General features: G+C 37.8%; 1 protein-coding gene across 2 annotated transcripts in view; it reads right to left on the bottom strand.

Annotated features, from left to right (window-relative positions):
* The window catches only part of kiaa0825 (KIAA0825 ortholog), a 537,179-nt gene that overhangs the window by 292,550 nt on the left and 227,226 nt on the right, over positions 1-17,403 (bottom strand). The window contains exon 18 of one of the 2 annotated variants that reach the window (XM_051930183.1): positions 15,107-15,201. The exons of the other annotated variant lie outside the window; for it this stretch is intronic. Coding sequence (XP_051786143.1) covers positions 15,107-15,201 — 95 coding nt within the window. The remainder of the gene's footprint in view (positions 1-15,106; positions 15,202-17,403) is intronic. 2 annotated transcript variants of the gene reach the window in all.

Genomic DNA, 17,403 nt, shown 5'->3' with positions numbered 1-17,403 from the left:
CTGTGACTCGGTCGTTGATTAATGAGTCTTTCAACTCATCACTGCCATGTGAAGGAGGGCCATGGCCTTTCCGAGCTTCACTGATTTATTCGCCTTCGGTACAAACCTACTAAGGTAGCCTCTATAAAGAAAACCACACCTGGTTAAAACTAATGAAAACCTCAATATGTCATTTTGAAGGCAAGTCAAAAAGCATGTAAAACTAGACAAAAGATGTATTCAAGCAACATGAATGCAGTTTTGTCATAACCTGTCAATCTAAGGCCCAGCAAAGGAGAAAAAAAAAACCTTCCTCAATGACACATTGAACGGCTCTAACTTTCAGAGTGACAATCTTGAATTCTCTCTCTGCCATAAGATGGAGAGCCCATGCCTAAATTTTTAACATTTCTCCAATAAAGAAGAAAAAAAAATGTTTGTTAGAGGACGTGTCATTCTTTCTGTCCTTGATATTCAAGTGCGCCTCTCAGTTGCAGAGAATCTTATAAAATCATGTCACATTTTTGCCATGTCAAATTTACAAGCACAGCATTACTCTTTGGCAACCTTTTCAGCATCCCAGTCCGCTGCATGAATTTTTAACAGTAAGGTAAATTGAAATCTTAAACTGAATTAAGTTTATCTTAGGATAATCAATACACACAGACATTTTGAAAGTTGAGGTATTACAGAAAATCAAACAACCTCAAGAAAACACCCCAGTACACCTTAATGGAGGACATATTTACAGTACATTCAGGCAGCAGGTATTGTGTTTGTGCTGTAATTAAGATGATTCCTCTGTTTGTTATCAATTATTATAAAGATGCACTTTTAATAATATTTACCTTGCTTAATCCATTAGACGAAATGTGTTAACCTTATAAACAAAAGGAATACTGTACAGTAATAATAAAAAAAACATTTGTACCTTAGTAACAAGCATGGAAAAGTGATTTCAATTTTTAGATAAACACTTTCTCCACAAAAATCTACATTTCTAATCCTTTAAATTTCATGTAAATATTAATCTGCTCCACATACAATTCAACTTTGAAAATGCTCTTTTTCCAATGATTATACTCAAAGACACTGATTATATCAAGAGTGGAAATACAGCTTGACAGCCCTGATAAGTGTTTTAGAATCCTAACATTTGCCCCAATTTAAAAACAGACATGAATAATTGCAAAACATTTTATTTAAATGGAACAAATCCAGTGTGTTGAAAATGTACTCAAAATTACTAAATGTTTTCATATTTGTAAATGTAAAATGCAGAGTTCTGGAGCTAAAACCCAGCCTAGTCTGTGCGTGAATAGAATCTGCATGTTCTCTGAGTATCTGTTTACGTAATCACGTGTTCTCCACACATCCCAAAGACTGCATGTAATGATAACTGGAAACTCTAATGTGGAACCATGCAAGTGAATGAGCAGGCGTATGTGGGAATGTGCCCTGCCTTACATTTGAGACTGCCAGGATGGGCTCCTGCCACTGCGACCTTGAATTGTATTAAGCTTGGAAGGATGACAGAGGGAAGGGTAATATATTTTACTAAAGCATTCCATAATTATGCAGAATTTGTTACAGCTTAAATTAGTTATGGTACAGCAAATATTAACATTAAACCTTCAGACTCACTTGATCCAGACTGTGACAGCACTGGGTACAAGGCAGTAACAAACCCTGAAAGTGGCATCAGTACACACCAACTCTCACCCACGGCCAGCTTAGAATCCCCTATTGACTTAGTACTCACAGTTTTGGAATGTGAGAGAAAAAGCAGAGTATTTAAACAAAAATAAACAGCTAGAATATCTAAATTGTACAAAGACAGTGAATGGGTATGAAATTCAAACCCAGCAAACCACCAAATAAATTAGAGAAACATCCATCCTTTTTCAAACCTACTTAACCCATTCTTAAACTGAAATATGCTTTGTGTAAACGTATTCAGACCTCTCAGTTATTTGCTTTGTGTAAAGGATTCAGGAAATGGCTGTATAACTGAACAAATGGTATGAAACAGGCATCAGGCTAAGCAAAATTGTATTTTCTATATGAAGGAACTGCACAAGACATTCTTGTTTATTATGACACCAAACTGGCAACATGTTGCATGCTGGTTGGGCATGTAAGAATTTCTCTATTCTCTATTCACATGGACATTCTACTGTTACTATTAAATATACAGTAATCCCTCCTCCATCGCGGGGGTTGCGTTCCAGAGCCACCCGCGAAATAGGAAAATCCGCGAAGTAGAAACCATATGTTTATATGGTTATTTTTAGAATGTCATGCTTGGGTCACAGATTTGCGCAGAAACACAGGAGGTTGTAGAGAGACAGGAACGTTATTCAAACACTGCAAACAAACATTTGTCTCTTTTTCAAAAGTTTAAACTGTGCTCCATGACAAGACAGAGATGACAGTTCTGTCTCACAATTAAAAGAATGCAAACATATCTTCCTTTTCAAAGGAGTGCAAAGCAAGCAGTCATAAAAAAAATCAATAGAGCTTTTTGGCTTTTAAGTATGCGAAGCACCGCCGGTACAAAGCTGTTGAAGGCGGCAGCTCACACCCCCTCTGTCAGGAGCAGGAAGAGATAGAGAGACAGATAGAGAGAGAGATAGAGAGAGACAGATAAAAAAAATCAATACGTGCCCTTTGAGCTTTTAAGTATGCGAAGCTCCGTGCAGCATGTCCTTCAGGAAGCAGCTGCACACAGCCCCCCTGCTCACACCCCCCTACGTCAGCGCGAGAGAGAGAGAGAGAGAGAGAGAGAGAGAGAGAGAGAGAGAGAGAGAGAGAGAGAGAGAGAGAGAGAAAGTAAGCTGGGTAGCTTCTCAGCCATCTGCCAATAGCGTCCCTTGTATGAAATCAACTGGGCAAACCAACTGAGGAAGCATGTACCAGAAATTAAAAGACCTATTGTCCGCAGAAACCCGCGAAGCAGCGAAAAATCCGCGATATATATTTAAATATGCTTACATATAAAATCCGCGATGGAGTGAAGCCGCGAAAGGCGAAGCGCGATATAGCGAGGGATCACTGTAATTAGAACTATCAAAATAATATTTGGTAGACGTTCCTGGCACTAAAACTATTCCATTATTCCATCTACCCATCACCGTACCTGCTTAATACAATTCAGATTCATGGGAGTGGAACAGCACTGGAGCAACTAACTCTGTACAGGGTACCAATCCATCACAGGGTGCACTCATATTTAGTTATATAAAGCATACAGTAGCACTGTTTTAGTAGTAGAAAGCCCCTGTTGCACTATAAGATTTTATCTTGGATTTTCATTTACATAATCTTCGAGAGTCGTTTGCAAGTGATCATGAGATGTGCAGTGTGACATCTCCAATGATTCAGTCAAAAGAATTCACAACTCACTGTGACAAAATCAAGTAAGTTAGGTTTTGTGGCAAGTCGTAGGTGTGAACTACTGATTGTGCAAAAGCTAAAAACCAATGAGCGATCAGCCAGAAGTAATATGCATACAATGCTCAAAAACAAAGAAGAGCCGAACAGTATCTACAAGAATAAGAAAAACAGGGAAAAGCAATCAAGGAACAAAAGACGCACAAACAGATCTTTGGAGCCAGCACAAATGTCTTTTTAACATCTAGTCTTTATTATACCACATTAGAGTGGAAAAAGAAAAAAGATGTTTCATGTTGATTGGATGATAAAATGTGTCAAACATTGTGATACTTTAGCGGTGCAATAGGGAATTTGAAACTGTGCATTCAAGAGCAATGCAATCCATCAGTCCCTGCAGTTCCCAGTGTATAATCTGACATCCTCCAGGCAATGAGACCCAGCAACTGAAGTTGTAAAGTTTGACATACACACTAGCTCGAAGTTGGGTAGTGTGACGGCAGCCCATCATATATGTCTTTGGGAACTGGAAAGAAAAGCTAAGTACTTGAAGATACAACAGGAGCATGCAAAATCCACAAAGTGCCTGGCAGGGATTTAAACCCAGGGCTCTGGAGATAGGGAGGCAACTACTGTGTCATTGTGTGGGAGTTTACAACTTTTGCACATTATATGAAGCCTATTCTTTTCTATTATTCTTAGCATATTCAAGATTTTAAAGCTTCACTGACATTTCAGATACCGTGGACTGAAAATTAAAGACTGTGTCAAAGAATCACACATGGATTGAAGTCAGGATTTGCAATGAGGGCTTGAACATTCTTTTTTTAAGACTATTACAAGAATTCTCCCAGCAAATACCTGTTGTTGACTGATTAATTAGTGGTTCTGACATTGCTCGCTGAGGAGAAGCATGTCCACAACCACTGCTACCACCTTGATTTAATCACTAGATGAAATTATGTGGAGTCTGGCCAGAATTAGCTTTTCCAGTAAGTTCAGACCAGCATTAATAAGTTGTTTTGTTTTTTTTTAATTAATGGCTTGTTTCTAGCCATAGTCCGTCCTACCACTATCCAGGCAAGAATTGTGCAGCACTCTTCATACTGTTGACTGCTTAGGTTTCACATCATTATTCATCATAGAACTTGCTAACTTTTCAAAGTATCTAATATTTACAACCGAAGGTTCTCCCTTTACATTTCTTATTCTGGGCAGGACAGGAAGTGTGTGTGTGACAGAATTTTCTAGGTAGAGTCTGGGTGGTATGGTGTATCTACCACACCTCGATAACTGACTCAACAGAGCTCACATGAATGTTCACTTTATTGTTATGATGTAAACCTTTTGATAAAGTCATCTCTGAATTTCTGAGAAATCTTTAAAGATAGGTATTTTTAATCTGAAATTATGACTATCACTCTGATAGCACACCAACAGACGTCAACTAGCTAAGCTCTATATGCTTCAGTTATTAGGTATGCCACAGCAGAAGGGCTTACACATTTCAGCAGTTAACATTTTCCCAGTTTGTTGTTTTAATCTTCATTTATTTCAACTCAGTTTATTCTTAAACTGCACTCTTTTAACAAAGTATAGGTTCACAGATCTTCAAAGTTCTTCACAGTTTTTCAAATATAACATAATCAAAGTCATACCAATAGATGGTCCACATAACAAAATACATCGGCCAATTGACAATGTTGGGCAGAAAAACAAAAACTCCAGTGAACAGCATCTCTAGAAAATGAAATTATTGAGTTTTCCAAGATTATGTAGAATAGACAAAGAATTTCTGCTGAAGTACTGTATCAAAACTAGCTTCCTTACCCCTTAAAAGAATACAATTTCATTCATTACATCAGAGATGTCAAGCTCAGTTCTTGGAGAGCCACACTGGCTGCACGTTTTCATTCCTGCCATTTTCTCTATTTGTAACCAAACACTAATGTAATGGTGCACACTATGTTGCCTTGATTTGAACTGACTTTGCATTTTAATTATTTTCTTTTTTTCTTTATCCAACAGCCAAACAATAATGACATGCAAAGCAAGCCGAGAGATGACCAGGCTAATTTAGTTCCCAATTCCTACCTGTGTCTTTCAAGCAATATCTGTCTCAATAAAATATATGAAAAGAAGGAAAGTGAAGGTCTGAGAAATATTGATCTGCTATATTCCTGAATGGTCCTGTTGTGGCAGGAAGAAAACACTAACCAGCCATGGAATTAAATAACAAGTTTTATTAACAGCTAAATAGGTTGAAGTGTAAATGAGGACCCTGCAGGACTGTTTGAGCCCACCGAGTTAGCAGGTCACCTCTTAGCTTTCTTTGCATTTCTCTTTATCGTTTGGGTGTCAGTTAAGAGAGAAAAAAACAACAATTTGACAAGTCACAGAAAATTAAAGTAAAAAAGTAAGTTAAATTAGCAGCGTTAACTAGTGACTAAATAAGAAAATGGTTGACACTGTTGCACTACGTGCTATACAAACAGTTTAGCGTATAACTTAATGTGTAAGGTTCTCTAATTCCAGACATCTCATTTTATGGATTGGAAGAACAACTTGATCTACTATGTGTACTGCATTTCCTTCACAGTATGTACAGTATTTCCAATTATTTTAGCTGGTAAATGTTTGGAAGCATTGAAAGTAGAATTATTTCGAACTTAAAAGGTTGTGACTAAAAACCTGACAGAAAAAATAAACATAAAGCAGAGTATAATGACAGCTTGTTGATAGCAGCTTAATAATGTGTAATTGTTTTTTTTAATGCTACTAAACAATAATAAAAGGAACATTACCTTAAAAGTAAAAACATTTGAAAGGCTTAGGTCTTCAGTAAATTAGTTGCCAATAAGTGAAGCATGCACAAAAGTCCAGAATAGGATATAAGGTTTTTCTTGATTTCACAAATAATGACATTTAGGACAGGCACTTAGCAAAAATAGCACTACTGTATTTATTCAGTATAATCTACGATACAGTAATCCCTCACCTATCGCGGGGGTTACGTTCCAGAGCCCCCCGCGATAGGTGAAAATCCGCGAAGTAGCGACCTATATTTATTTTATTATTTATACATATTTTAAGGCTTTATAAACCCTTCCCACACACTTATAAACCTTTCTCACTCTCTTGTTAACCTTTCCCACGTTCTTATAAACACTTCCTGTGCTCTTAAACACTTTCTACATTCTTAAACACCTCAGACCAACACTGCACACTGCACGCAGCGATCAGATGTCAATGTGTCTGCACTCGCTTTGTGAAGGGGGGCAGCTGAACTCACGCTGAGCAGAAATGGACTTTGTGCTGCTTCTGCCAAAATGCCTGCTTGTCGCTCTGCGCGTTCGGAAGGAGGAGTGTGTGTGTGTGTGTGGGTGTGTGAGAGCTGAACGCACGTTCGCTCAAACCCCCCCTCCCCGGAAGCGCAGTAAGCTCCTGCCACTTCGCATTGTCAAGGGGGTGGGGAGCTGAATGAACGCTAAGGAGAAGTGGACTTTGTGCTGGCTTTGTGCTGCTTGTCGTTCTGCGTGTCAATAATTTAAAAGCCTGTACATCACCAATTTTCCTGTCTCACTGTCTAGTCTTGCGTGAAGTTAAAATGTTTTATAATAGTGAGATGTTACTCATATCCTTAGCCCGACATCCACATATCATATGTGTTAACAAAGTGTGTTTTATAAGTTTACATGTGTTTAAAGCATGTGGGATGGGTATTTTAAGGCTTAAACTAAAAAAATGTTTATTTATATGGTCTTTCTATATCGCGGATTTTCTCCTGTTGCTGATGGGTCTGGAACATAACTTCCGCGATAGGCGGGCATCACTTGTATTTAAAAACCCGCGAAATCGTGAATCCGCGAAAAGTGAACCGCGAAGTAGCGAGGGATTACTGTAGTTACACACAGGAGGTGCATATTAACTCTGCTGCTTCATGGATCCAGTATACTGAGCATAAATCCAATGCAGGGCCTATTTTCTATTCAGTTTCCAAGTTCTTGCAATGCCTGTGTGTTTTTTTGTTTTTTCTTGGTACTCCTCTTTTTCTCCCACAAAAAATATGAGTGTGTTAATTTAAAATTCTTAACTGGTCCAAAATGATTTTGTGTGCGCCCAGTCCAGACTTCATTCATGCCTTGCACCTGATGCTGTTATACCCAGGACTCGGACCCTAATTTGGATTAAACAGATTTGGGAATATTAACTAATGTCATTTTTTGCTTGTGCAGAAGGTTAAGACAACAGATTAAACTGTTGTAAAATGTCCCATTAACTTCCACTGTCTTTCAGTTGTGTACTGTAATATTTACATGCAGATGCTGACATAGGAAAATATACAACAAAAGGTACAGTGCAGTCAGTACCATGAGCACTACAGTTAAAACTGCAGTAATATCAGGTTGGTCTGTAGCCCCGCTCTCAAAACCTCTGTCAAAATACTTTTTACTTCTAAATAAAAACAGGGTTTGTAGGGGTTAAAAATAGCCTATAATGCATTCTGAGCTTCTGAAATTTTGTCAAGTCTGTAACCCCCCTTCCTCCATTAGTCTTAAATAACACGGTATTCATTTGCATAACTCTTTTGAGAGACATGAGATATTGCTTTTTTACCTTTATAAGAGGGCAGTTATGAAAAAAAGAGCAGAGTTAAAAGCTAACAGGACATGCTTTCACAAGACAGACACTACCAAGTATTAGCTTCATTTTCAGATCAAGGAATACATATTTGAAAATGCATTTTACTGTTCAAAATTCACAACAGAAAACACAGCATTAAGGTTCATTTCAACTACAGCTGAAAAGAAAATCTATTTTAGTCTATATATTTATCTACATCTTATGATAAAATAAGAAATGCTCTGAAACTTATCGAATAAAGATGGAGTCTATAAAATACATAGTTGAAATAATCTAAAAAGGATAGAGTGATGCATTAATATAACTGCACTAAATCAAGTATTAATATGACTATTGCAAATTCTACATTGGCTATTCCTGACTCCAGAACATCACTGGTATACAATTAAAGTAATTTAGCATTTGGTGGGAAAAGCATTTATATTTCTTGTTTTTTTGGAATAGTCAAAATTATTTTTGAAAACAAGGGAAGGGTTCCATCAGAGATACACATTATGAGATATAATTAATATATAGGTATTAAAATTTCACTTGCACACGTGTACAGTACATCAAATTCAAGTTCAGGTTCTTTATGTGTGCACAGTACAGTGGAATACATTATGTGTGCGCAGTACAGTACTTACTCTTTCCCACAGAGTAGTGACAACAATACAATTCAAATAGCAGGTAATGAATACAAACACCAACAGTGATTATAATGTCATAGTTTAAAAGCAACATCAGGTTACAAGCACTTATGCAGATGTCACAATAGGTAACTGCTGCAAAGCCTTGTGAACTATGGATAAAAATTATCTGTGAATCTACTGGTAGGAGTACTGATGGTTCTGTTGTGGACATCAAGGGGCATACAGCTCCTCAAACCCCAGACACAACAGACACTGAGCCCAAGTCCAACATACAACACACCTATATTCAACTGTGGGAAATGCTTTTGTCTTGTTCCCTACAGTGGGACAGTACAGTATAGCACTAAGCAACAATACACTGTTCTTCTCTCCCTCTCTCCTTTCTCTTATTCATCTCCACTCCTCCTCACAAGCTTCATCCACCTCCTCCCGACTCTGGCTCTCCGAGTTGTGGCAGCTAGCCCCTTTTATGGAGTACTTGGAAGTGCTCCAGGTGTTCCACGATCTCCTTCCAGCTACACTTCCGTGTGTGTGGCGGCAGCCCTGTAGAGGAGGGCTCAGCTGTTCTCCATATGCCCTCTGGTGGTGGCCACTAACCCCAGCAGGGCTGAGCTTCCCTGCTCCGTGGTACTGTAGCAAGCCAGGTGTCCCGGGGGAGGTATTGCTCCATCCACCTTCCTCCCCCAGTCCTTCCGTTTTGGAGGTATCCTGGGTGGGTAAGAATCTCGGCTGTCCGTTACACTGCATATTTTGCCAGAATGGAAAAGGGAGAAAATTAATAATAATAAGTAATAAGACTCGGGCCTCCAGTCCTCAAAGAAATGTGATGTATGCACCTCTCATGACACACAGCACACCAGGTCACTCTACTGAGGTGGCTGCAATGTCCTTCCCTGCCATTCAATGTTGTCATGGCTCCTTTCCTGGCAGACCTGCCATAGGCTAAACAGACCCGACATCTGATAGCGTGGAGAAGGAAGCTGACACCTCAAATTCTTTGGTCGTGTATGACCTTTGTGGCAGGCGGCCAGGGTCCATGCCTGACCAGGACACCCCTGCACTCTATATTCAGGGGGAGAAGCCCTGGATGGTGCAATACCTCCCCCTGGACGCTAGATGGCCAACCGAGTTGGAGCAGTGCCTTGGTTTCCCGTAGGGCTCCATGGAAATTGGAGTTGGGTGAAGCCCTGTTGGGTCCTGCAGGCACCGCCAGGGAGTTCTGCAGTTGGGATTCCTGAGCCCGTATGGGCAGCGTATTCACCACACCCAGAAGTGCAGCCGGAACTCAGCAATCAAGCACCTGGAGCACTTCTGGGTGAACTATAAAAGGGGTCAGCAGCCACCACTCCGGGTGCCAGAATCGGGAGAAGGAGGACGAGGTTGCCTGGGAGGAGTGGTGGAGGAAGAAAAAGAGTGCTTTATTGTGTGTTTTATTTGGTGTTTGTGTTTGGGACTGTGTACTGCCTGTGGGATATGGGGAAGACGTGCGCCCACGGGTGAAGAAAAAAATAAATCTTTTTGTTTATTTTATGTGTGCCTCCGTGTCCAGTCGGGCGCTTATTTAGAGCCTTTTTCACACCTTCTATTGCACTAGGAGTGTATGACTGGTGCTTGTGATGAAAACAGTCAGTCGGCATGTGTAGTGTACTTCACTGTCACCAGAGTACGCTAAGGCTCTTTTTCTGTCAGCAATGCCATGTGCCTATGCTGCTGTGTTGCCTTGAGGTGTGCAGCTGCATCTCTGTTTACTGTGAGAAGAACCTGAAACTAAATTTCGTGACCGAGGTAGCCCATATGTACTACTCTTAGGCTGTGTCACATGTATCATGAAATATGCTGTTGAATGAGAAAAAAGATCAAGTTTAAGGTTCAAGGCCCAGGGATTTGTGAGTTTTTGTGTGACAGACAGATAACCCTTAGCATTTTACATGTATACATATTAGGCACCATTGATGTGTATGTAATAAGATATTCTGTACATGAAAGTATCCACCCACAAATGTAATATAAAAACAGAGTATACACCTATCCATATGGATCCTGCATTCATGCAGATTCTGTAACCAGTGTGTTAATTATTATGTAATCCCTCTGTAACTGAGGACACACTATAAAGTACTGCCTTAATAACTTCTTAATGATTTCTCCACTTTAAATAGCAGGAAGTCTGACACATGTGCAAAGTTTGAACAATAAAGGGTTTTCACTGTATTCAGATTACTATGGAACTTTTACTTGTACTGTTCTCTCACTAACAGATAAAAATGCAATATAGCATCAGTATATTTAAAAAGTATATTCATTTAAATCTGGATATAATTGTCAAAACCTATTGTATGTTTTGGACTGCTAAAGAACAACAGTGTGCTCAGGCAAAGCATACATGAAGTACAAACTGTACAGAATACCTCCAAGCTGGAAAATGAATCAAGTACTTCACCACAGCATCATTACAGTCTACACCACAAAACCCACCTATGTGTACTTTAAAGAATGTTTACTGACCTACCAAGAGCTGTGGTACCATTCCACTCCTCTCACTTACTAAAACAAGGTATTTTATAAGGGGTGTAAAGGCATGTGAAAATGTGAGAGATACTGTAAGTTAGAAGACACCACACAAGAATCAGTCATGCAAAATTTCTTTAAAAACTGACCAGCATTGAAGTAATCCATTACTATTACATGATAAACGTTTATGTTTCATAAATGTTTATCATATAATAGAAGCCAGCAGTATAATAAGGAAATATACAAGCTGGAGTAGTAGGATAAGGCTTGTAGCAGTCTGTTACATGATGTGCAACATACTCAAATATGGAAAGTTGATTTGCTGAAACACTCCTTTTATTTCTAGAAAAAAGTAGAAAAAAAGCCAACCTTACAGCATTTGTGGACAAAACACTAGAGGCTTTCCCAAAATGACAGCCATTTCAAAAGTGGTGATCTACGTAAAGATTCTTCATAGAATGTAAAACAAAATGTCAAATGGAATTTTGAAGAGAAAATCTCTGTCATTTGGTGACAGGGATTATATTCTGCATAAGTAAACACCAGATTATTGTGTAAAATAAAACAGTTGTTAACAAAAGTACTAAAATAAACACTAAATAAAGAATATTATGCAATTATTTTTAAAAAAGGTTGTTATGTCACATTTTAAAACTATACTTAGTTCTGCAGGTTGTAGTCTTTTAATTTGTCCTGAAATATTTTTTTCACTTGAATATTGTTGGTTGTAAAATTTTATCAACAGTGAAAAAAGATCTGACATGATTTGTCTTGAATTCACATTTAACATAAAAGAAGCTGAAATTTGACTAAGTGTATGTAATCTTTTGATATTTAATGTAAATACACACACACATGCATGTATATTTATAACTGGTATTTGCAGCATAAGGATGGCACACTAGTGTAGTAGTGACACTGTCACATAACCCAGGGTCTCTGGTTCAATTCCCACATGTGGTCGGTTTCGGTGTGGAGTTTGCACCTTCTCTTTGTCTGCATGACTTTTCCTCCATTTTTTCTCCCATGGCCCCAAAGATGTGCAGCTTAGGTTAGCTGACAAATTTCAAATTAGTCTCTATGTGAACATGTGAGTATGCCCTGGGATGGAGTGGGTGGTGCACTCTTGAATTGAGTTAGGTGTTATGTTATATAAAGGATAACCTTAATTAAATTTGCATTATATACAAAGTATATGGCCTTGACCTCCTTCATGACATAATTAGTATCCCTGAGTAAAGTAACACTTATTAAAGCATTTTGTCCTAGGGCAGTCACAGAATCATTTTAGTTAATAAAACATAAATACTAAATGCAAGTTTCATATTAAAAATCACAAATGTATAAAAACAGCACTGATTACAGGACACCATTACAAATCAATAAAGTGTAAATTTTAAGAAAGGAAAATAGATCACAACAGTCCTGTACAGTAGGTAGTGTTTCTTTGATTTGTATAATAAGGCATTCCAAATACCTTTAATATGGAAGATGTTATTCACGCAACCACAAAAGCTTTAAAAACCTTGAAGCTAGTAGAAGCAATTTCAATCAGCAGTTCAATGTTTATTGCTGGAGGCTTTTTTCTAGCTAAATGCTGCATAGTTAATTCACATTTCAGATGTGTAAGAAATAGGACAGGACACATGAAGTCTGTTTGCTGGAGGTAAAAACAACAGAGTTCAAAATCAGCCAGAACACTGAAACTGTTACTCGCCTCCATCTGGCACATCACACCATTAGATCTAAGGTGAGCAGACTTGGTTTCCCACATTTCATTTTGCTACAGATAATTTATGCCTCTAAATAGTACTGCTGAAAGACGGCTTATGGAAGACTTGAAGGGCATCACATCACAAATCAGATTTCTTGTTTACATCCATAGTAAACGTAATACTCATTCATTAAATGCAGGAAGAACAGAATTTCAAAGTGCACAGCTTTAGCATTTAAAATCTGCAATTTTAATAAGTTCTGGAATAATTAGATCAACAATATACACTATTCAGCTACTATATAAAAGGGTACATGTTAGCTAAGAGCACTCAGACACTTGGACGTTAAGTAGGAATCCATACAATCTGCACTGTACTTTAAATCTGGACTTAAGCATTTACACAGGATCAGATTAATGATCTCAAAGTGAAACAGCATGTCTCCACTAAGCACAACAAAATTAAAGATCCTTAACTACCCATTTAAGACATGTTTTTTTTCTTACTAATTAAGTATAACTTCTATAAGTTATGATGCAGATTAAAAATTAAAGCTCTTTTTTCAATTTGTCAGTTCATTTTCAAGGTTTGGATAATAAAGTCTCAATTTCCCACTGTGTAATGCCCCTCTTCTGCCTTCTACCGAGGCTGACCTCTGTAACTCTGTGGAGCAAATACACTGAGAAAGACATAAATGTTCTGTTTACTCCCGCTCAGCAGACCAGGAAAAAAAAAAGATGTCAAGGATATTTTTTTTCCACTTTTTTCATACCATGTCCTGAAGGCATTCCACGCCTCATTACCGAGGACACAGGCGCCCCCTACTGTGCTTGAATTGGATGAAAGCACTCTGCTTTACTCCACGAAGGTCTGCTTCAGCATGACAAGATTGAGATAGTATTTGAGCTCAATGTCATTTTGTGCTGAAAATCAATACATTTCTTCTTTGATGATGGCAATATATTTTTTATTCTATTAAGGTGAATTTAACTCCCTCAATGGTGTGGTAAACACATGAAGTGTAATTCAAAATTTATCAGCTTTTTTTTGTGACAGTGTGTTTCTCCTTTAATCCTTTAAACTGTCTATATTCATTCAACAAAAGAGATCTTTATTAAAGCAAACGATGTAACCAAGGACATACTATGACAAGATTATGAGGTATTATGCAATATTTACATGCCTTTACCAAGGCCCACCGAATCCCAAAGTCGCTTGTTTTTCCCTTCTGGTGGGCCAAGCTGCTCAATTAAGAGTGAGATTACCCATTCAAATTCATGAATAATCCTCAAATAATTCAGAAATGGTGTGGGGGTGGGGGAGGGTGACAGTATCAGCTTTTACACATGTGCAACAAACCAGCACATTTGGTGAAAGCACATGAACTCTTTGAAACACTTCACCCTCATTATAAAGCTGTCCTTGGCAGACAAGCCGTTTGCCCTTTATTAGAAGGTGCATGTTACAATGAAGGTGATTTAAAATGGATTTCATGTAGCTGCTAGACAAGGTGCAGTAGCCTTATAGCAGTAGATAGTGTTATAACTGACAGCTTTGAATTGAGGGCTGAGTTTATTTGAAATACCGCTACCTAATATGTGTCAAATAGCTACATAAATATTTATATGATGTTTTGAGGATTTATATTTAGGAAACTTCAGCATGCTTTCAATCAGGTGGGAAAGGCACATCAGTCCTGCTTTAACCATTTCAGCACCACAAACTTGCAAACAGTCGATGCACCACTAATCACTGCTGCTGTCTTCTTGGGCTTCATGGATTTGTTCTGCTGTCCCAAACTGGCCTTTCTCTCAGGGGGGTCTAACAAGTCTGTTAACTTCTTAGATCTGACACTAGTAATCCTGGCATGTTAATAATCCAAATGCCCAGTATTTACACTTTAATTGCATCTATTCAGTGTAAAGCATCAAAATGATTCTAAAGCTGAAGCCCTGCACACATAATAACCACCGCTGTATATCTTGGAAATGGAGCTCTTAAAAAATGACACCTGAAGCCGCATCACAATAGGCATAAATCAGCCAACCACCTCAATTAGGATTGCCACGACTTACTTCATAGTTTCACTTTTGACATATTTGCCATTTTTTAAATCTCGTTTACCTCAGACAGGAGACAGCATATGAAACAAGAGCAAGGCCAATGATGGCAAGCAGCTGTTTTTAAAAGTGAAAAAAAAGAAAAAGAAGAAGAAGAAGTATCTCCTATTACCTGTTTGCCAGCAGCGCCCTCAAGGTCACCTGACTGAGTCCCAGATAACTTGGCAGCAGTTTCGGCCATTCCCAGTCCCACTCAGTTATGGCTGGCTGTTGATGTATGAGGAGAAGCTATTGTTAGTTATTAATCAGCGTTAATATGATCAGTAAATTAGAGCTCCAGCTGCGATAGACTAACTAAGAAGGAGGGGGTCCAGAACAAGGACTTAGACAGATGATATCAATCATGTCCGCACAAGAAGGTTTTTATTCCAATAAGACAGCAATTAATTTATAAATCCATTTGGGGATGTAGCCATCATTTATACAAAGATAAATCAATTTTGGAAGTCGTTATTCTTCCAACTGTTTTAATGGCACTTTGCCCAACCACCTTCAAGCAGAGAGATTCGCTCTTTGTTTGAAAAGCAAATAAAAATCCAATTCCTTTGATCGAGAAATGTCACTGTTTACTATGTGCAGAGTTTTATTGACAACAGGAGATGAGTGCTAGATGCTTCTCATTGAAGACTTTTTCTCTTTTTTCCTTTTAGCTTTGACAAATGAAACAGAGGTTTCAAGCAGAACAAGCAGAGGATTTTATTACATCCTTCAACAAGAAGGAGGAAAAATCTTAATCATTTATACTGAAAGATAGCAGAAGACAACTAACAAAAAAAATATTGTATGGACTTTAGCATGCATGTGTGGGTGGATGGATATGTTTAGTTTTTTCTGGTTTTTTTTATTTTGTCCATGTACTAAAAACCTTTGAAGATCTAAGTTTCATTTTATTTTTATCATAATGGAAGCACCTGATGTTTTTTTTTAATTCAATATTTCATGAAATATATGCTTAGTGTAATTCTAGCCTTTTCATATTCTAAGTAATAAAAAAACACTTTATTTAATTGAAATATGCTCCTATTTGCTTTTCAGTGGCCATGCTGTGTGTTAGATTAAATCATATATTAGGTATTGACAACAAGGAGAGACGAGTCTTTTAAAGTTGCACTGTACCTAGAGATGCATTGATTGAGTTTAGAGTGACTGCGTTAGTAACTTTGAGTCAGCTAACTCATTTTACACTTTTTAAATTTCTGTGAACATAAACCAGGAAAAACAGGAGAACTTCACCATAGCACCAGCTATAATTTACAGAAAATGCAGTATCATGGACCAAATCCTCAAAATTAGGCATTTCATTTCAAACAGGGTATATCCAATGTCAATAAAGTGGAAAAGAATGAAAAGAGAAAACATTTAATAAAACACAAAATGTAATTCCTTACGAATCTCTTCAGATAAAAAAATAGTTCTTTCAGCTATTAGATAGCTTCATGCTCTTAATCACAAACGGAGTAAACCAAGATATATTTGTTTATTTGTAATGGGGAGAATATTTATCACACTCACACTTCACTGCCTTTTCAAAGGCAGCTGGGAGAATTTGCAGGTTTATTTATGGGGTACAGAACTGCAGTATATGCTTCAAAAATACCATTGTTAAAGGGGTATATTAGGAATTTCATGTTCTATTGACAGGATTTGACAATTGTAAAAATACTGACAAACACAGACACCTATGAAAAGTGAGATCCAATATCTTATATATATAAAAGATATATGACACAATGGATTACACAGTTGTACTCGACTGCTCCTGAACATCAAATTCAAATCCCAGCCTGTGTGAAGTTCTCCCTGTGACCAACACAGGACACATTCATTCACACAAAGAACATTCAATCTGCAAGGCCACTGAACAAATCTTATGGAAACAGGAGTAAGAAGCACATCAGGTAAACATATCAGTGTTTTCTATTAAATAAAATAAACTTATGTATTGTAATACATTCTAAACATGGACTAGAGAGTGGCACATGTTGCATATGGATCCGACAGGCAAGTAACAATTTCACTGTGATCTGTACACGAGACAATACTTCTACTACTACCAGGACACTACTCTTCTACTAATTATATATTTATGTTTTATAAAATTGTATGGATTTTTTGTTACTTATTCATTATTATACTTACCTAATCTTATTTATTTTTTTCTTTTCTTGTAACTTTCCCTTTGACATCATGTAAAGCACTTTGAACTAGATTGCTTGTATGTGCCACAGAAATAAATGTTGTTGTTACCACCACCACCACCACCACCTCCACTACTACTACTACTACTTATTCACCTCTTCATTCACACTTGACAAAAACAAGACACTAATGCAAGTCACACACATATGTTACAAAACACCCCACAGCCCTGGAATCAATTTCGGTTTCACTGTGTTAGGTTTATGATGA

This window comes from Erpetoichthys calabaricus, chromosome 7 (genome assembly GCF_900747795.2).
Source record: "Erpetoichthys calabaricus chromosome 7, fErpCal1.3, whole genome shotgun sequence".
NCBI classification, from domain to species: domain Eukaryota; kingdom Metazoa; phylum Chordata; class Cladistia; order Polypteriformes; family Polypteridae; genus Erpetoichthys; species Erpetoichthys calabaricus.
This window is presented reverse-complemented; position numbering and strand designations above follow the sequence as displayed.